Source organism: Stegodyphus dumicola, chromosome 7 (genome assembly GCF_044657685.1).
Source record: "Stegodyphus dumicola isolate Sdum_Otavi_A_Nest chromosome 7, ASM4465768v1".
Taxonomy (NCBI): domain Eukaryota; kingdom Metazoa; phylum Arthropoda; class Arachnida; order Araneae; family Eresidae; genus Stegodyphus; species Stegodyphus dumicola.
In genome coordinates this window covers 132,307,753-132,330,095 of record NC_140774.1, presented here as the reverse complement: position 1 = coordinate 132,330,095, position 22,343 = coordinate 132,307,753, and the positions used below count along the sequence as shown (strand labels likewise).

The 22,343-nt window shown below is 30.7% G+C and overlaps 1 protein-coding gene across 6 annotated transcripts in view; it reads right to left on the bottom strand.

Annotated features, from left to right (window-relative positions):
- The window catches only part of LOC118192036 (uncharacterized), a 61,949-nt gene extending 39,813 nt beyond the window's left edge, over positions 1 to 22,136 (bottom strand). For 3 of the 6 annotated variants that reach the window (XM_085820826.1, XM_085820830.1, XM_085820831.1), the window contains exons 1-6: positions 21,981 to 22,135; positions 12,730 to 16,560; positions 12,503 to 12,596; positions 8,927 to 9,046; positions 2,853 to 2,976; positions 2,102 to 2,284 (exon numbers count right to left, since the gene is read on the bottom strand). In XM_085820826.1, the coding sequence (XP_085676952.1) occupies positions 2,102 to 2,284; positions 2,853 to 2,976; positions 8,927 to 9,046; positions 12,503 to 12,562 (487 nt within the window). In that variant the 5' untranslated portion in view covers positions 12,563 to 12,596; positions 12,730 to 16,560; positions 21,981 to 22,135. Of the gene's footprint in view, positions 1 to 2,101; positions 2,285 to 2,852; positions 2,977 to 8,926; positions 9,047 to 12,502; positions 12,597 to 12,729; positions 16,561 to 21,980 lie in introns of all 6 variants that reach the window. The other 3 variants (XM_085820827.1, XM_085820828.1, XM_085820829.1) reach the window with 3 other exon arrangements.
- Positions 22,137 to 22,343: the final 207 nt, after the last annotated feature.

Sequence of the window (22,343 nt, the reverse complement as noted above, 5' to 3'; positions counted from 1 at the left end):
AATGCATGGCCTTAGCAAAAAAATACCATGACATAGCATCTAACAGAGGGAGCATAAAATTCATTTTAAACTTCACACATATCAAAATTATTAAAATGTTTATTTATCAGAGATAATATGATAATTTAAGTACTACTGTCAGATAGTGCAATTTACGATAGTTGCATTTGTTAAAATTGTTAGTGTTGTTCAGCTTCAAATCATCAATGCTTGGCTGCTCCGAAAAGAAGTCATCTTGAATCTGAAGCATTCATTTTGGGCACAATCTAACCTAAACAGCAAGTACACTGGAATTCATAACATGTAAAGCCAGCCATGTTTTCCTGACACTGGATAGCACATCATAATTTGTTCCTCACATCTTCTCAAAAGTAATGGATTGTACATGTATAGCTTTTTGGTCCCTTTTCACTCATGCTGAATGAGGAACATCATTTTATGGAGTTTATGAAGAGCAGTGATTGCCTTTTTTTTATCAGCAAGTAATATGCTTCAGGTCTGTTCTGGTTTGACTAGAGACTTTCCTCTGCCGATGTTCCGGTTTGATTAGAACTTTTCTCTGCCTCGGAATGGCAACAGTGAGAACTTGACTTTCGATTTGTTATGACGCAAATGGAATGCTGCTCATGAGATGTAACATTAGATTTGATTCTAGATTAGATTAATTTGTTTAGTATTTTAATAAATCCCTTTAAAACTAGATTGAGTATTTTGATCATAGAATTATGGGAATACGTCATCGAGTAGACATAGAGCTAAGTCGTAGGAGAAAGGACCTTTGGACTCCCGAGTGCTAAGAGAAAGTGAACTGCGCAATCATTCGCAGAAGGACGTTGGTAAGAACGGGATGACGATATCCAAAGACGTGTATATGTAAAAGATGGTTAATTCTCTTCATCTGTAAATAGTCTCATCTATTGCGCTATTCATATGTAATCAATCACCTTATAGTTTGTAGCAGCTATTCGTGTTTCCATTAAACATTCAAGTTAATCATAAGTCCGACTTGTCATTTCAAGCCTCTAGACAGCCACCTAGGAAATAAGTTCATGTTCACCATATTTCTGGATAGAACAAAGCTTCCTACAGAATTATAAATGAACCACCACTTGCAGAAATTTAGCTGTGTCATTAGATTCATAGTTAGATGGGTAGGCAGCGCCGTTCGTTGATTCAATTAGTGTATATTACTGCGTAGATAAACAAGGTCAATAAATATTACACTTATGAAGCACTATTAAAGCACAGAAATATTACTCCAAACTGCATATACATAGGCTAATGGTCAGGATTACCTTACAAAGACAGTATTCAGTATTTTGGGTCTGCTATAATTTACTATGCTCAATTAATGCCTATTTTGTAACTTAATAGCTATTTACTGTACTTATCAGAAAATAAAACCTTCCCCCCTTATGTTTAAAAATATATTTTAAGAAACAGAAATATAAGCGAATATTTATTTGATAACGGCATAGTTCTGATTAGAATAAAAGGCAAGCTACTTAATAATATACAATATATTAATACGGTATATACAGAAAAATTAATGATGAATGATTATTATTCATCTGTTTTCACGCATACCAGTTTAACGGATGAAGGCCTGAATTGAAATCTCCTAAACAGGCATAATTATTATAATTAGCCAGAGCTATATAGACTATGTATACAGTAACTGAATGCATGACTTATTCAACATTTAAACAGCATAATTATTTATACAGTATGGTATCTTTCCACTCTTTCTGCAATTTCATTCATAAAATACCCAATTATAAGATCCTGAAAAATCATAAAACAAAAATATAGCACAAAAGGGGTCTTATTTTAAAGTAAATATAATATTTATTTTTCAAAATTTTGGACAAGGCTATACCATACATTCATTACGTATTCAAAGTAAAGTTCTTGAAAATGATTACAATATACATTACTACCCAGCTGAAATTCCTTCAGCAAAAACTCTACACAGCTGAAATTACTTCAAATTTTAAAATTTTTTATCACCTTGTGCAATGTAAGAAATCAAAATTTTTAAGGAAAAATTATACAATATTTCCCCTACATAATTGCACTTCAGAAATCTGAAAATACTTGCCTTCACATTCGTCAAATGTAACAACAAAAGGCTCAACTGGTTGAGAAGATGGATTCAAGTTTCTGTCTTCTGTACCATTTGATACACCTTCCACTGTAATTTCATCATTTTTTGCTGGATCTTTTGTTTCCAGTACTTTAGTAATAGTAACTGTCTGAACATTCGTAGAGACAGGTAAAATCACTTCAAGAACAAAGGAAATATATTAATTTGTATTGGCTTGCAGAAGTTAAAAAAATTATATTAAATACAGCTGCATTCATAGAATAATTAAAACATAAAATCCGGTTACAGTTCCAAAACAAAATATTTATTCAATTACTAGGTAATTTTAAGCAAGATTTATCTTAAATTTTGTGCACAAGGATCTATTATACAAGTTAACCTTTTCTTTTAAATAAATAAATAGATAAACCCCTGGATATTTTGTTTGCAGTTATCACAGCTCTATAATTCCAAAAATGAATCAAACAAGATAAGTTTTCAAACTATAACAATTATAGTTGCACACCTTTTAAGAAAAATATTCAAGACTTAAAATATTAGTATAAAATGTGTCTAATAATGATTTTATTTCACTAAGCAATAAATATTTCAAAAAAGAAATTCTCGTCAAATCAGATAATTGAGTGTTCCATAGAAATTATATTTGGATACAGGACTTATTTTGCTGCCTAATAATAAATTTTAAAAGGAAGGGCAAAAAACTGGTTACAGAAATTTCAAAACAATGTCATAATTTTTCACTTACGTTTTTGATTTTCAACCACACTATGAATATTTGATCTGACTTTCTGATGCAGGAATACACAGTGAGGTTTACGACAGCCTCCAGGTTGATTTTCCCAGTAACACGGGATAGTTGCTCTATTGATCTATGAAAAATGCATAAAGAAATTATTGAAATTTCAAGATACTTAAAGTGATATATAGTTACAATTAAAAACTGTTTGTTGTAATTTTGAAATGAATTCCAACTCATACACGTAAAAACATAATGTACTAAATCTGCATATGGCTTAAATTGCAAGACTGAAAAAAGAATGATTTATACAGTTAGATACTGCTTGATTATGTTTCCCCATGACTATAAACCCTCTTTAGGTCAACATCACATGTTTGGCCTATTTTTGTGTCTGAACAATCCACATTGTATACTGCACGACGAAGAGAAAAATTACATCCTTGCACATGAATTCATCGCTACTTACACCGCCTTTTATATCTCCTTGATTATTTTTTCTATTTCTGAATACTGCTAAGAGATGATGCAAATAATCCTATTTCTTGCTTAGAATTTTCGTGATTACAGTACTTCCTACTTTCCTTTTACGAAGTAAAGGAAGTACTGTAATCAGGAAAAATTTGGGGTATCATATTTCAAAGAAAATATCTATTTTGACTGCTCTTGAATCCATCTGAACATGTTTTTGCACGACATCTGTACGTTAGGACAGAATAAAGGACTATCTTTCTCAAAACGTATTGTAGAATGGATTATAAGAAGAGATTTTTTTCATGACATCTGTATGTAGGTAAATTTTGTATATGGGATTGCAATACATGCAGTTGTACAGCTTCCTATTTGGTTGCAATTAATTGCCCCAAATATATATACTATAACCGTTCTGTTACCCGACTCAGTGAGCTCAACGTTGGCAAATTGTGAATTTTCCCCCTTTAAAAGTGATCGAATTATGTGTGGGTTAAGATTTTTATGCCTTTAGTTAATCTGCATGCAACAGTTGTAAAATTATCAACAATTTAAAAGTAGTTTAAGTGCTATTAAGCTTAATGAAGCCACCATTTGTTTACATTTGAAACCCTCAATAGAACAGTAAATTAAGTCCGTTTCTACATCAACTTCCGCATATTTTTACTGAGAGGGACCAAAAGTAAACTTTCAGTTTTGTGGGCCGAAAAATCTGTCTTCTTGCCCGTGGGCCAAACTGCATGTTTTTTTGCAGAAACTCTAATTTTAATTGCAAAATTTGTTTTCGACTGTTTTTAACTGTATTTCATGGTTTTCTGTACTTTACAATAAAGCTGTTTTCAGTTTTTATGTATTTCTGCCTTGCTGCGAAGTGAGAACTGAACTGACTGAATGAGAAATATATCTCTAATGAGATTTCAGGAAATATGTTTAAATAAATGCAGCAAAAAATGTGTATAATTTAATAGGCCGGTACAAGGAAGTCATGTGATGTCCACATCAGATTTTCCATAATGAAACTTTCTGCCTTGAATTGAAAACACACTCATTTTGCATTTTCTGTAACTTGCCTTTTTTTTTACTTATTATTGAATGTAGCTTTTATGATGGATTCAAGAGTCTGAAGTCCTTCAGCAGTGAATAATACAGCCAAGATATTTTTGATGAGACTGAGGACAACAAATAACATAGCCAAGACTTTTTCTTTTTTTGGATAAACTAAGCAATAAAATAATCTGCAATAAATTATTTCAATGCATTTTTTAACTCTGATAGCTAAGAAAGAACGCACATGGCAATGTTGTAAAACCATTTTCTAAAATTTTTTTACATATTTTAAATTATTCCTTTTATGCAGATATTTATCTTAAATATCTCAAAGCAAGACTTGATATGTATAAAATTAGTGAGTATTTTTTTTTTTAGGCCTGGGGAAAAACTGCAAGGAAACTGGAGTTCAGTAATCTGGATATCACATACATGACCACCAGTAAAGCAAAAAAAATGCTTACTGACAAAAATATTTTGCATTTTCAGATTCAAAACAGATATATTAATTTTTAATGATTAAAAAAATACTTTTTTGTAAATTCAGGGAAAAAAATTTCCAATCAAGATGAGGATTTAACAGAATGATAATATTAAGCGATGAAAAATATCCTTCAAATTATCAATAAATTTAAAATTAATTTAAATGTAATTAAAAACATATAAATCCTTAATTACACAGTATTTTAATTACAAAAAAGGCATTGATAACTATTTATCTGAAAACACCACTCAAAAGTTCTTTTAAGAAACTATTCATAATGTTTCCGGATATTTGTTTCAGAAATCGACAGGCAAATTCTTCTGTCATTGTTGCTGTAACTTTTGAGTTTTTTCATCAATATCAATCCAACATTAAATTTCTTACAATTCCCGTTAGTAGAAGACATTTTTGGTTATTCAGTTTCATTTATTTTATCATTTGTTGAAAGGCTGGCATGTTTAAAGAGTTCTTTATTTATCTTTTCAAAGTTACATTCTCAAGACTTAAACACTGTGTGAAATCAAAATCAAGATTCTTGGCAACTTAATTCCTTAACTATATTTTGACCTTATCCAGTTATTTTTATCTTTTATTTGACAGTATTACTTCAATTTAAAATTTTTATTCTCTGTAACTTATCATATCATAGCTTCCAACCTTATGAAAAACGGGGAGGTTTTTATGCTGTGTGGATACATCCTTTTTAAAGAACTCAAAATTAATGTTAATTCACTTCATAATGCATAATACTTTACTCAAATGAAAGATCTAAATTTAATATAATATGGCATATTCCACCTATGCACCAATGGTACACAGGAACATCCTCTGGCTCCCTACTGGAAATCAAATGTGACCGTGGCTACCAGACTGCTCTGGCTAGACTAGCAAGTGGCCAAATGTTTTTCCTTTGACAGTGGCAGAAAAATCCACCCCACTTGTAAAAAATGCTGTGACCATCCAGCTTCAATGGATCACATATTGGGTTGCACGGACCTTCTAAGGAGGACTTAATATCCGATCCCCTCACTGTTATTGATTTTTTGGCGGCCAACAACCTTCTGGATCTGAATTGACATACGTCAGATCTTTCGAGGATAAGCAACAAATACAACATAATACACAATTCAGCTTATTGAAGAGTTTATTATATGATTTTGGCATAAAATATATTAATGTTTAATTGATACTCTTCCGTTATCGAGACCAGATTCAGAAATGCGTGTATGCATGGATATACATACATATATGCATGCATACATGAACACATAAATGTACATATACAAACCAGAAACAGTAAGTACCATTTAATCACATATTCTAGAGTTTATGTCTGTCATTTTGTTATACTTTTATACTGAGAAAATTCGGGATAGTGAAGGAAAGCTTTAATCTATTAAAAGTACTTTTGATAAAAAAATAATTGATTAATAATTTAAAAATTAATAATTAATGCACATATTGTTATGTGGATAAATTTAGTAATGCAATATGTATTCATGCAAGACTAAATTAAATACAAATATTTAGAGATAAAACATTTAGTTGAATGTGAGTTTTAGTTAGTTTATACAAATGTCTACAACAGATAAAGATTATTCAGATCAATTAAATTTAATTAGAAAAAGTATGAAGATCACTAGAAATTCTCCGATTTTATTCTATTCAATGATTAAAACTTAAAACTGTGTAAATTTTATTAAAATTAATGTCATTTGCACTATTTAATTTTATTACTAAAAAATACTTTCATTAGTAAAGACTAAAAATTAAAAACTGGGAGATTTGTGATCCAGCAGGAGGTGAGTCCAAAAACCATGAGTCTCGAGGCTGAAACAAAGAGAAGCAACAGCCTATGTCATATTTTAACATATGATTACAATAAGCTATATAGTTTCCATGCTTTCATATACAAATGGGCAGGACTTCTGCAATTCAATAACAGCATCCAAATGGTAACATTAACTGCGGCTAATTGTTACTAATTATTTAGTTTGAGAATAAATAAACTCAGGGAAAAAAAAAAAAAAAGACACAGCAATATTTTTCATTCATAAACTTTCCTCCTTCAAAGAACAAGCATTAAACTGAAATGCTATTAATGTTAATAATAAAGACAAAAAAACTGTACATAAAGTAATGCAAATGCATATCTAGCTGGCAGTAATACAAGAGAACTTTTCTCAGAAATAGATAAGAACTAATCTAAATGGCAGATTTCTAGCTGCAATTTTATGACAATAGTAAGAAAGTTTCTTTAGATAATATGTGTTCTGAAAGTTAAACAAATCAAAAGGTAGGAAGGATCACAAAACTCAGATTCATAACTGCATAAAGTATACATAATTGCTACTTACTAAGGTCCAAAAAGCAAAGATGCCTTTGAAAAACATGCATTTAAGAAGGTGCTGAAAGAATTGTTTAGTTTGATAGAAGTTTATGCATAGACTATTTTCATGAGCCTTTCAATGCAACTCATATTCTAGTATATATTCTCGAGATGCAATATTTGCTTCACACACAATTATAGGTGCAATATGCAACCAACAGTTTTGAAAGCTTAGCCCATCTTCAGACAATGGATGATACAACAAAATGTGCGGCACGTGTAAGCCAGAGCAAAGGCAATGCGGAGAAAAGGGCAAAGTAGGCTGTGCAGTTAGTAACAGTGACAAGTTAGAGTTAAGGGGCAAAAGGCTACACAGTTAATAACAGTGTTACTTACAGTAAAAATCCTCTTTAGTCTATACACAATTAGTTTTCAGATATGGCGCAGTTTAGAAAAAGTTATTACTATTAAAATAGATAGGGGAAGTACCCAAATTAAAAAGAGGAATTAAGGGGATATTGCTAATTTAAACTACAATTTATAGTTACATATTTTTTATCTTACAGACACACACATGCATTCATATATATATATAATAACATATAAGACACTTCAATACATCCAATATGAAAAACAACTGATTAAATCTTAATGATTAAATTAACTGTATGCTGTCCAGAGGATTATGCACATCCAAACATGTACAGTATACAGTCAAAAGTCGTTAATTCGGACACCCATCCATAATCCGGACCTCAAAGGTAAAAACTTTCTGCGCATGCGCCGCGTTGACACATGCACGTAAGACCTTTACGACTGCGCATATGCGTGTGTGCAAGTGCAGAATACGTTCTCACGTGAGCGTTTTATGTATAACGGAGGGTATAAGCTAAAATTATCTAATTATCTATTTCAGTTAATGTTGATGATTGCATTGTTCCTTAATCTTCAAATTGGATCCGGCTTATTATTTTTTGCAGACTGTAAGAGCAATTTTATAAAAGTAAACTTGAACTTTCATTTATGTCAAATAGAATTTCCGATGCTGGAGCTCCCAAAGGATCTACAAAACAAAAGTATGCTTCGATGTCCATCAAACAAAAAGTGGAATTGCTGCAAAAAATGGATAAAGACTTGAAGAAGCTGACAGAGAGGTTAGTGAAAACGAAAAAATTTCGATTGACAAGTTAGTCGGTATTCTCGGCACAGCAATTTACGGGACTTGAAAGTAACTGAACAAGAAATTATGTCTGTTTATAGAATTAAAGAGAAAGTATTATCACATAAAACGAAGCAACTTAAACAACTTATATTGAAAGAAATGTTTAATAAAGTAAACAAATAAATATTAAGCTTTTTTTTTGTAAATTTTGATACCCTTTAGATCATAATTATTCTTTATTTCATAAATTATGGTTTCATATTTTTAATTTTAGGATTTCTGCATGCCATCTTACGAGATTTAAACTGATGATCTATAATCCAGAAAAATCGATAATCCGGAATCGCCGAAGTCCCGACGAGTCCGGATTAACGACTTTTGACTGTATATGATATCAATTTATTTCCTAAACTTTAAAAAGAATAAGCATTAATCAGCATGCACAAAGCAGTGCAAATGTTACACAAGAATTTAATTATGACAAGGCTTCTATATTAATGTATAATGCATCACATGTAAAATGTATGCATTTAAAATTTTTTGTTTAAATAACTTAAAAGGTTACTGAAAAAATTTTAAAAATAACACACCCGACTCTCCATGTGTCTGAACTTGCAATTACTTCTGAAGCACCTTCCCTCTCGCCATAAGGTACAAACTGTTTCTGTACCCAAAGCTAATTGGCAGTGTCGAAAAGGGCAATCATCTCCCTTTTGAAAAAAAAAAAAAAGAAAAATATATATATATATATATATTTCTTTTTAATAGCATTGCTTTCTTTCTATGTCTATTATGATTAGTTTAAAGAAATGGTAACTATTATAGTAAACTTGAAATAACACACATTTCTAGAAAGTTGAAAATTTATTATAAATTTAAAATAATTCCAAAAGAAAGAAGCACCAAAACCTCTTAACCCCTTCGAGTCGGGTAGCGAAAACGCGCGCTTATCGCAAAGGCCGGCAGTATCTTCCGCGAGCGTCTCTCCAGGGCCGGGGGCTTTTTTGCTACTAAGCCTAAATCCATGAAATTTCTGAAGTATCAACGCATTGTTTAATAATGCTCTATAGAGTATTTAAACGGCTTATGCTTTATAGATATTTTTATATATATACTTTAATTGCCTTATTTCTTGTTTAAATGCATATTTTACACATTTTATTTTAATTACTCACCATTTTATGACTTTTAACATTATACATCTAAAAACTAAATATATTACTTAAAATTCTCTTTTCGTATGAAAAATTTGAAAACAGGGATCTACACACAGTCCTACGTTACATTCTTTGAACTCGTAATAACTTATTTGCCGTTTTGGAGGATTTTTCCGGGAATGTGAACAAACGAAGCATTGTCGTCTCATTTTCTTATCAGTCTCTTCTGAACAAAGTTTTGGAAAATGTCTTTCAGTTAATCTTTCAGAATTAATATCAGAATATCAGAATTTCAGAATCAATATCTGAAATATTTTGCATCATTTCTGCTATTTCATGCTCTGTTAAACATTTTCGACACTTCGACATTGAAACGGTAAAAACAGAAAGAATTCACGTCTAACAAAATCTAATTATTTTCTAAAAATGAACTGTAAACCGAAATACTCAACGCTTTAGCGCATATAAAACTTCTACTTACAATAAACAACTACCACGTGTGAATAAAGTGCGATTTAAAGAGACGTCATAAATCACGCCATTCGGAAACATTTAGTTCCCCCGTTTGTTTATATAATCAAAAACATGTGTATGCGAGTCATGCTTCTCTCATTTCGAGTAGAAGGGCTAAGGTACATGTATCTGAAACCATATGGGCATACAGTGCCATCTTGTGGCAGAAATTAGTTTCAAAAACGTTCCAAGGTACTGGCACAAATACGTGACATTCGGTAGAAAACGCAACATTGCTCTGGCACGCCTGCATGTCGGCCGGTAGATAAGTGCATTCGTTGCTGGCACGTATACGTGACAGTCGGCACGAAGGGGTTAAGATAGAAAAAAAAATCATAGCTGACGATTTTAATACATATCATTTCAAATTAATATATTGCATTTATCTAAGTAAATGCATAATGCGAAGTACTCAGTTTAGGCAAATTACAAGCAGTAGGTGACTCATTAGGAACACTGCCATTCATGGTGATTACAATATCAAAAGTATAGCAGAATTTACAGCTAAAAACACACAAAAAAGTTGTTTTAACAATATTGAAAAAGTTAACGAATCAATACTTCAACTTGAGCAGTGCTACTTGACTGTTGTCAAAGACAGCACTTAATAGATAGAACTGAAGAATACAGACAAACAGGTTGAAAGTTTGAATTCAACTTTTTATTAAAAATTAGTATGACTCTTAAATTAGTCCTGCCCATGAGGTTTTTCATCAACATGAGACCACCATCTTCTATTTTTCATGCTGCCTTTTTGTAGTGACTCAACATCTGGAGTAAATCTCATTTTATTCTGGCATTAACATCATCACTATATTGGCTAAAGAAATTGCTACTGTTTATTACAAATGCTACACACAGGATTGGACAGAAGTCCTGGAGCTTGCCATTAAGTGATCCAATTACTTAAGCGATTTATCTTTATTTTACAATTTAAAAGCTGAAAAATTAATGGTAAATATTTTTTGCTTATAAAATTCCATTCTTAAAAGTACTAAAAATCCACTGATATTAATAGATTCTATTATAACCAATACCAATATATGCACTAATATTAATACACAAATATTCATATAAATATTACAGCAAAAAAAGAGGGAAAATACCACATTATAAATGCCACATGTATACATTCTCAGCACGTGGTAAGAAATCTGAGTGCAGCATACAACAGAAGACTTAGGCAAAGGTTTTTTTTTTTTTTTTTCTTTCCCCTTTTTTATTAACTTTTTGTGTTTTTAACTTATTATATAGCATTAGATGGCATAAAATTCAACAGCAAAATCCCAAAATATTTTAAAACAGCATAGCTTTAGAATTCCTGATAGAGTGTTATGAGGTGTCATACGTTTTTTAATATTAGCTGTATTATTTCTTTAAAAACTAGCTGTGTGGCATAGTACCTAAAATAGCTTTCATAAAAAGAGAAAAAGTAGATTATGACTTTAATAATTCCAGCTTTCAATGAGTCATTTCACCAAGATATTTAATACATCTAACTAGACATCTGATGATTTTAATGCATTTTAATTTAAATAGATCATATTAAAAATGGGCAAAATATTCTTCTGAACCTATTGTTTTTAAATCACTTAGCTTATTACTCAAAAACTTTCCAGATTCAATTTGAAAGTTATATCCTATGCTTTACTGAACAGCAACATGTTGGTTGCATGGATGAGAAAAGTATTTTATTTCCAACAGTGGCAACACACTGCTTTCAAATAGCTGAGTTTGTTGATTAAAATTGAAAGATGCATATCTTACATTTTGGTGAATGGTAAGTTTAGCACATCTGAGATAAAAATATTTTATTTTGAACTGTGTTGTCACTGTCGTCAGTGATGCAAATCACATTTGCAATGACCATCAACAAAACACAGGGATAATCACTACAAGTTTGTGGACTAATTTTGGAAAATCCATGCTTTTCACATGCTGCTCATACATCAGAAAATCTTCTGATTTATTCGTATACGTATCAGATGGAAAAACACTTCAATAAACAATTTAAACACAAACACTTTCTTATCTTTAAGTAGCACTGCAATGGATGCCAGGTAACAGCTACTGGACTACAGAATATGAAATGTATTCTTACGATAAGATATCTAAGCAATATATCTGAATGAATTAATGATACCAATTAAAATTTTTTAGCATAACTGAAATATAAAAAATAATTTCTAAATCCATGTTTTTCAAGCTTTAGCCTATAAGTAATGCAACTTATTTTCGCCTGTAGGTAACTGCAGTTTAACCAATCAACATATATGTAATACTGAAGATGGAGAGATTTAAAGAAAATAGTCTAATATAGTCATGCAAAATAAACTTACATTACGATTAATTCACAATTATAAATTAATTCTAAGATAAATAAGTTTAATTATACAGCAAGATAATACTCCAGTTCATGACCTACACTTTACAGTGTTGTATTTAATATTCATAGGACTCAAGAGTTCTAAATTATTTTTTTAAGGAAGAACTTACTTTGGTGCATGAAGAGTAGTAATAGAAATAACAATCATCACTGCTCCCTTGGCTAGCCATGGCTGAACAACTTGATAAAAAAATTACTGTATACCTATGAAAAAAATAAAACATATTGTATTTAACACAATTAAAAAGAAAAAAAAAATAAATAAGATAAATCTGAATCAACACAATGCAAAATTCAGTTCCCATATTTGAAATGAGGGGGAAAAATAAATTCTTACCCCTTCTTCTTCCTTCCCTTTTCTTGTTAGGAAAATACCAACAACTACATGTAGATATTATACAACTTTATTGGTCATATAAAATTTTCACAAAGTATTCACTCTGCTTTCAAAATTAATATTTTTTTTTTTAATCAGTAAAGATGATTCTTATACTCTTGACAGTATAAGAAATTCAGTGAATGATGATTTCAGCATTCAAGGTGCATCCCATTTGCTGATGACGCTTTTTAAGGCAGGAATCCAAAGAAAAGAAAAACCAATTAAGTATTTAAATAAATTCATATAGAAAAATTTAACAAAGAAATTTTTAAAAAATAAATTCTGAAGTTAATAAGCAACTTCACCCATGGATTACTTTAGTATAAAAGCAAATACAGATTCTATAAAATTCAATTTAGAATAAAACCTATTCAATATAGAACAGCAAATGAAATAATACTTTCTTTTATCCCAAACTCACAATTGCCTAAATCTTTCAAGACAAGTTTAATTTCAGAATAATATTTAAAGAAAAAGAGAGGAAATCATTTTTAAAAAATTCATTAATATTATGATTGAAATGTATTTTCTGTTTGCTGAACAATTTAAAATAGTTTTCAGATTTATTCTCATGAAAAAATTAAAATTTATCTAAATGCAAATACATCATAGCATAATTAAAACACAATAACACGCGGAACAAATACTAATTCAGAAGTCAAACAACAAAACTGCGAAAATATAATGCTGATTTTTGTTGTTCGACTTCTGAATTAATATCATAGCATATTATATAAAATTAGCTAATGTTTACATTCAAAGACATAAATTCTGAAATTAATTTACTGTTTCTGTAACAAAATAAATTTCTTAATATATAAACATAGCATATTCATTATGCTGTATCTTTTTATTTTTAAATCATGAAGTGGACTTGAAAGTATAGGTGCCAGAAAATCAATGCATCTGTTTTCTTAGCTAAGGAAGTGAAAATAAAATCATAACCTTGGGTGAAATTACCATTTAATTCACTATGCAAAACAATTTACAAAAATCTTTCAAAAGCTTTAAAAATTTTACATGGCTTGCCAAGTCATTTAAAACTACTACTGGCAATCATCTGGTATAATTTAAAGAAAGATTTAAAAAAATTAGAACTCTTTATATTGGACTTTTGATGGTTAGAATATAAAGTAAAGATTGTCTACACATAAAAATCTGTGATTAACTAATACAGAAGAATTTTTTAATGAATGCAAAAGCTTTGACTGACACTCTATTTAACACTAGCGAAGACAACATATAACAACCAAACAACTTTAGTTTGTCATGCACTTAATGAGAAATACACATATAATCAAGCATTTTTAAGTATTTTACAGAATATTTCTTAATAATAAAAATACCTACTAAAATGATTATATTACAGTAAAATTGTCACTTTCTTCTGCCCATTTCAACAGCTGGACATAATGTAGTTTTGTATGTTTTCTCCTTTACTAAAATAATTAATTTCTCTTTAGGATACACTCTAACAGTTTGATTAGAAGTTAGATCATTAGATCAGTTAAATGCTACGGACTCAAAACATCCGAAATGATGCAAAAAGTACAACAGCCCAACAGTAGTACATTTCTAAGTTTTAATAAAAATAATTCGATTTATTATTTTTTTTTAACCTAACCACTTTAAAAATTGAAATGGAATGCAATGCAGGTATCAATATTGAAAAATTATTATATCATCTCAGTATATTTCAAGATAAATATATATTTGAATATAAATAGCTTGGTTTAATTAACTGTCTAACTAAATTTTTAATCAAACAAAATTTTCTAATATAAAATAACATTTATGTGATGCATTAAACATTCAACTGTAGTTGAACTGAGTTTAAAAAGTAGACTGCTCGATCAATAACTTTCTAGATAGATTTATTTCTATTATTAAATTATTATTTAAACACATTTATTTCTTTAAAAATGGGGCTTTATTTAATGTTATTATCTTACTATGATACTGAAAATACATATACAGTACAAAGTCCGAAATCAGGCGATTCCGGATTTGGGATTTTTCCGGATAACAGATCATCAGTTTAAATGTAGTAAGATGGCATGTAGAAATTATAAATATGAAATCGCAATTTATGAAATAATGAAGTATTTATGATCTAAAGGGTATCAAAATTTATTAAAAAAAAAGCTTAATATTTATTTGTTTACCTTATTAAACATTCCTTTCAATGCAAGTTGTTTTAAATTACTTTGTTTCTTATGTTAATACTTTCTCTTTAACTCTGTAGACGGAGATAATCTCTTGTTTAGTTATGTTGTTAAAGTCCTAAGTCCTGTAACTGCTGTTTCGAGAATTCTGACTAACTTTTGAATCGAAATTTTCTAATTTTCAGTAATTTCTCTGTCACTTTCTTAACTATCGGTGGCGGTATTTTCTGGATCTAGAATCATACTACATATTTCTCCATTCATTAATTGATTGATGATTGAGAAGTATTGTCATCACAATGAAAAACTTCTTTTATATCATCTTCATTCATTCTCCTTATTTTTTTCCACATTTCCGAATAAAATCCGTTAACTGGAAAATTTCACCTTTGTTTCGTGATGTCCAAAAACCTTTAAAATTAGCGGCTGTCATCATCAAATTTAGCCATCATGAGCTTGGCGACTAATGACAAGTTGTTCCGTTAAATTTTATCTTGCTTCTATCGCGCACTGAGATAATAAAGCCCGAAATTAATTAATTTAGTTATTTATTATACTTATGTCTATTTCTTCCACATGCTTAAAGTTTATCAGATAAATAAATTACCACACATACTTAAGCCTTTTTGAGGGCCGGCCCTAGATATCTTACTGCTTGATGCAGTTTCTGTGGGTTCTAAATTCTGGGACTTGACGCGGCCATACGAGCCCTGGCGCTGGTTTGGGGTTTATGCGAATAACAAATCAGTTTTTTTTTAAATTCAAATAGCCCTAAATGTAATCTTTGGGTCTATCAGTATCATCAACACAATATATTTTCTATATTTTCAGCATATGGAAAGAAAGTTTTGGTAATTTTTTCCTTGTCAACAGTTTTAGCGCATTTAACTTAAATCTGTAATCATCACCAAGCGTAATATCAACATAAAAGGTTATGTTCTTTCTTATTCAATTACTAACATATAAAAAAAAAAAAAAAAAAAAAAAAAAAAAAAAAAAAAAAAATTAGGCATCGCTACATGAGTTATTACTCAAATTGTCATGTTTTAATAAACATGCAATGATGAAAGGAAAGTATAATAAATAATGATTCACCAGGTTGGCATCAGATCAACGATGTATCTATGTGGAATTTTTCAGTTTGAGATGCATGCCAAGCAAACATGCAGCAACGGAGCCAAATTACTGATCGTACAAATTTATGCTAAAATGATTGTTTCTTCAATAACAAGGTATTTTATTTAGCGTCAAAGTGAAATTAAGAATCATGACTCTCCAGATGTTTTATTATGCGCAGAGGGGGAAATCAAATGTGCATGCCTAAAGCCTACGAGAAAAATTTTGTTGGTGGTTTTGAGATCCGGATTTTAGATTATTCCGGATAATGGACGTCCGGATTTTGGACTTTGTACTGTATCATACAAACTGTTAATTACTTCTATTACCCTTTCTCATAAATCTTAAATAGCATTTATAATCCTTCTTTGAAGATACCTGAATATGAAACAAAATCTTAGAAATAACATTTTACATATGCAAATACGTTGATTGCAACCATACATACCTTACAATAGAGAAACCCTCTACTTTTTCCCCCTGAGAATTCACAAACACTTTAAAATCTCTGCAGAAAATAAACATGTAATTAATAAGTAAAATTTCAAAGTAGTAATTAATAAGTAAAATTCAAAGTAATAACATTAAAAAAAACATAATCAGGGATAAATTTAGCAATTGTTTCAAATAAAATGAATGTACAATACCAACAGTCCTTTTCTATTAAAGCTACACAATTTAGCACTTTTTTGGTTTTGGCATATTTTCACAATGCCAAGTGTTTCCAGTTTTGTTTGGTTTATTTCCCATAGTAAGCCTCTTTTCATCTAAACATAATTGGCCCCCATTCCACTAGAATTTCAATAAAATGATTAAGAAAACATATTGCTGTGTACATGGATTCTTGTCTAATATTTTTGGTTAGAAACTTTACGTTTTTGCTATCTAAATTTTTTTTGGTTTCAGATTTTTAGCTTAAATTGCGTGTTCAAAACGTAGTTTTTGCATGTGCGAAAACCGCGTTTTTGGACGCATTTTTAGGCTTAAAGTTCAAAATGTAGACAAAAAATTTAGATAGTAATATGGCAGCAGGAATTTGGCGACTTGAGAGCGCATATCAGAGTAATTCCGTTTTAGTCATCTTAGGCAAAATCTTAGAGTTAACTATATAAGCATTGAGTAGCTCACTGAAAGATACAGTACAGAGTCTGTAATCCGGACGTTCATTATCCAGAATGATCTATAATCCGGACCTCAAAGCCACAAACTTTTTTTTTCTATGCTTTACTCATGCATGTTTAGCACAAAAAACGAAGCAGCTTAAACAAATTACATTGAAAGAAATGTTTAATAAAGTAAACAAATAAATATTAAACTTTTTTTTTTTTTTTTTTTGTAAATTTTGATACCCTTTAGACCGTAATTGCTCTTTATTTCATAAATTACAGTTTCGTATTTTTAATTGTATAAATTCTGCATGCAATCTTACCACATTTAAATTGATGATCTATAATCCGGAAAAACCTTTAATCCGGAATCGCCGAAGTCCCGATGAGTCCGGATTACGGACTTTGTACTGTATATGTCTCTTTTTAGCATTTTAGGATTTTGATGTAGCTGTGTGTGATGTCAAATTTGTGAAATTCTCAGATTTTGTTTTTAGCAATAATATGAAAATATTGGTGCAAAAAACTGGAAAATTGTCATCTTGTCAGAAAAAGAAGAACATAAAAAATAGATGGTACTGGATGCGTCTCTTAAATAGACATTAAGATGCCCAAAAGCTTCTCTCCGAAATCAGCAATGCATTTGTGACTTTTCAGAGAGGATATGGATAATCAGAAAGCATTGAATTATTTTCAGAAAGAAACCCAAAAATTTCAGATTTATTTATAAACTAAGACAATTCAGTTTTTTACCACATACATGAGTTCAATACAGTTGTACGGTTACGATTTTTTAAACTTCCAAATTTAACAGCAACATACTCCTCGGTTTTTTTCGTAAAAGATAATTGAGAAAAATTCTCACTTTTTCATCTTAGTAAGTCAAGTACAACAGAAGAATACTAAAAAAGAATTAATTTAACTACTTTACAATGCAATTAGAAATTTCACTAATAGTAAGTAAATGAATGATTTTGCAAATGTATCATCTCCCTAGACTTAGAATCTTCTTTAAAACATAATTTATAAAATAATGCAGTTAGTCTATATTTTAGGATGCCCCTTGGATTATCACCAAATTATTGTTTCATTTATGGTAAGCTGAGTAGTTGAATGTTATGGAAACCCTATTATGACGTGCTTGGTTGCATGACTGCAGTGAATTTGACTGATGGGAAAATATTTGTAAGGCCTTATTTCTGAGTTGGATGTCAGTTAGGAAGTATGTTCCTTATTTTGTGCTGTACACCCTAAAATGGCTGTACATGATGAAATTAATGCAAGATTTCTGTAAGATTTGGAATGAAAGGGGAAAAAAAGCATTAATTGACTAGTGTGTAAATGAAGGATTACTTGGTAGTCATTATAACTGTCCTGTTTGTATGAAGGAAATGCCTATGGTTGAATGCAAAGATCAGATTCAGGCTTTGAATTCAGATGCCTTTGAATGGGTTTGTCACAAGAAAGGTTCATGCAAGAAATGCCACAGACAGTCTGGCACTACAGAGGATATTTCTGACTCTTATTTTTGTGAATTTATGTGGTGATGGCAGTATGCATATTCTAGTTCAGATAATTTTAAAAAGTTTTTAGAAGCCGTTAAGAAATTTTGTGTGTCACAGACTGAAGACACAGAAATTTCTAAACATGGTATGTCGATTTTTCCTTTTTGTAGTGCATACATGTGATAACATGCATTTCCTTTTTTATTTCATTGTGTTGATTTAACATACAGCTTAATGAGATTTGATTGGTTACAAATTTTGGTGACGAGTAACTTTGTTTTTACATTATATGATGTCATCATTCTCCTGATTTTTTTTAAAGTGAAAATAGATAACCATGGACAAAGTCAAGGAAGTGTGCAATGCCAAGTTTGCGCAATTCTCTGATTTTTTTTTTTTTTTTTTTAAAGTGAAAATAGATTGACGTGTACATAGGCACCGAGTTGTGCAATTCTTTGACTTGTTATTTTGGTTTTGTATAGCGGCCATCTTGAAATTGTGCCTTGCTCGCCAAAAATTGCTAAGAGGTACCCTGAAATATATTTTAACTAATAATGCATACACAACTGAAAGTGCTGTGGAATTATTTAGAAGTTATTTGCATGGAATAGAATCTGAAATTTCAATATAATACTTCAATTTATAGATTAAAGCCATCACACCAACTTAAATGTTTAAGTCTGCTACAGAGTAACTGTAACATAAAGATTGTTCAGTCTGCTACAAAGATTGTGTAATACAACTAGCAATCTAGTGGGATATATATTGGTTGATCTTTACTGTACGGTACCCCTTGGTTTCTGTCTGAAAAAATCACAAAGTAGTATTGGTTGTTCATGAAATCTGAAAGCCTGCTGCGTGAAACAGATTTTTCAGTAACCCTAATGTTGATAATATTGGCAAAACGAGCCTTGGAGAAAATTATGTTTTTTTTTCCAGTTTTTGTCATTATAAAGGGATTATTTCTGCGAATATCGCTAAATATGATGTGATAAATTTAGATGTTCACTATTTTTCGTAATAGTAACACTTTCATATGGACCCGGGTTTGGTTTTCAGTTGCAGTGTTTGCTTGGATTTTGAACTTTCTATTATTTTGCTGTGGGTGCCATCAATTGAGTATGTCTGAGGTGGGGTAAGAGGATGAATGTTGATTAATAGCAGATAAGCTGAAGCGACCAAAAATTTAATTGAATTGCCTACGTGGAGAGTGGAGGAGATGGTGCTAGGAAGTGTGAACATACCCATGTGAGAAAAAGGTATGTTAAAAAATTGACGTTTCATTTATTTATTCCTCTGTGTGTGTTAATTTTTGTTAAAAGATTTGTTTAATGTTTTTATGTTAGGAAGTATGTATTTTTGGTTATTTATTGCTCTCTATTTGTACATTTTCGGTTATTTGTTCGTCTCTGTGTGTTAAGCCAGCGGCGAATTTTTTCTGGTTAACATGACAGTTTTAACTTTGTTTTAGCTTCTTAATTTTGTTTAAGTGAAAATAGATTGATGCATATATGGGCAAAGTTAAGGCAGTGCACAATGCCTAGTTTGTGCAATTCTCTGATGTTTTTTAAGTTAAAATAGGTCGGCATGTACATGGACAACGAGTTTGTGTAAGCTTTTGATTTACACAAACTCGGTTTTGTGTAGCGGGCGGAAGGATAAGCACCATCTTGAAATTGGTGCCGATCAAAAAAGAGACCATTTGTCCTCCAAGGGGTACCATAAATTTTAACCGATATATATTGTTTACGTCACTTAGAAGTTAATGTATTTGCTCAAGATGATTTTTACAAGACATTTTTCAAACGCTTCCTAAGTTCTAATGGACCATAAAATAAATACAAAATATAGCTTAAATTACATAAAAATTTGTATCTTGAATTTTTTAACCTTTTCACTAACTTTGACCACAAATAATTTTGATAATGCATTATTTAAACAAAGACCATCCTGAGATAGAATGAAATATTAATGGTTATGCATAAATCCCCAAAATGTTTCTGGGAGTCTTTTTTTTTTTTTAACACATTAAAAGCCTTAACGAACACCTGAAAATCATACTTTTACGACTTGATATATATAATTTCATGTACATTTCTAAATATATGCTACAAAATCACTTTTAACAGTTTTAAAATAAAATACATCCTTCTTCAATTACACGGAAGTAAGAGATAAGATACTAGCACTACGATTGTTTGTTTATTTGTTGTACACGACTTTTATACTTTTGAAAATATGTGTTGGTAAAAGTTTACAATTGGGTGCCCCTTGTTTTTTGGCGATTCTTTCTTGACGCCAAGATTGGCGCCACGAAGACACAATTTCAAGATGGCCGCTACACAAAACCAAAATAAAAAGTCAAAGAATTGCATAAACTTTGTGTCCATGTACACATCGATCTGTTTTCACTTAAAAAAACATCCCAGAATTGCACAAACTAGGCATTGCGCACTTTTTAAATTTGTCCGTGTACACATCAATCTCTTTTTATTTAAAAAAAAATCAGAAGGCTAAAGCAAAGTTACACGATCATGGTAATCAGAAATACGATTTCATCGCCAAAATTTTACAAAAAATTGTCGCTAATCGAAAGGGCACCCAATTCTACACTAGAGCCTATGCGTTTATTCATTTTACCTATTTTTACTGCGCGATAAAATATTTATAAAGATTTCTAATAATAATGGTTCCTATGACAATAGGCTAAAGTGCAGAATCGCCCACTTATTTGTTTGGCGCTTTTTACAAGAAGAATTAAATTTTTGTCAATTTTCTTTGACTTTTTAAGTGAAAATAGGTCGATGTGCATATGGATACCGAGTATATGCAATTCTTAAAAACGCGCCAAGTAGTGGTCGATTTTGCACTTTCTCCACAAAATGTACATGTTAGCAGTTAGACCATCAAATAGCAAATATATCTTTCAGTTTTGTGAGAAATTATTTAAAGAGAAGTAAAGATAATTTCTAACTTTAGCCAGTCTTCTTAAGGTATATCTAAAACCAACCAGTCAAAGCCCAAAGTTATACTAAATTGTTATATATATAAGGCTTATGATCACACCAATTAGAAGCAGCATGTTCTGCCATTTCGCAGAGTGTCCAACTTCGAGTTTTGGCTATTATATATATCCTATTGACGCACTGCATGAACGTAAAGGATCTCTTAATTAACATATACTAATTTCACACCGCAAACATATGTTGGTCTTACAAACACTGAACGTTAAACTAAAAATAATTTCAGCATAAAACACTGAATGCAAACCCAATAAGGAACATTTTAAGTATGAAGAAATATCAATATATACTTACCAATTTAATAAAAATACTCGCGGAAGATATAAAATCCTTCGAGATATCGTGAAAATTAGATAGCACGAACAACGTACAACGGACATCTAAGAATACCTTGCAATGCACGGACATAAGTAAAAGTTGAAGTAAAAACACACGGAAAATACAGTAGCTTCTCCGTTCTGCAGGGCTTACTCTTCACGCACGCGCAATATATATTTTTACAGCACAGCCAAGGTCCGTAGAAAGAAAAGGTTACCTCACTTGGGGCAAGGCCAACTTATACTCATATTACTTCTTATACTTGCTGCGTATTTCCAAACCCTACCCCACTTTTCGAATTTTTGACGTCACGGAAATATCGACTAGTTTCACCTGGCA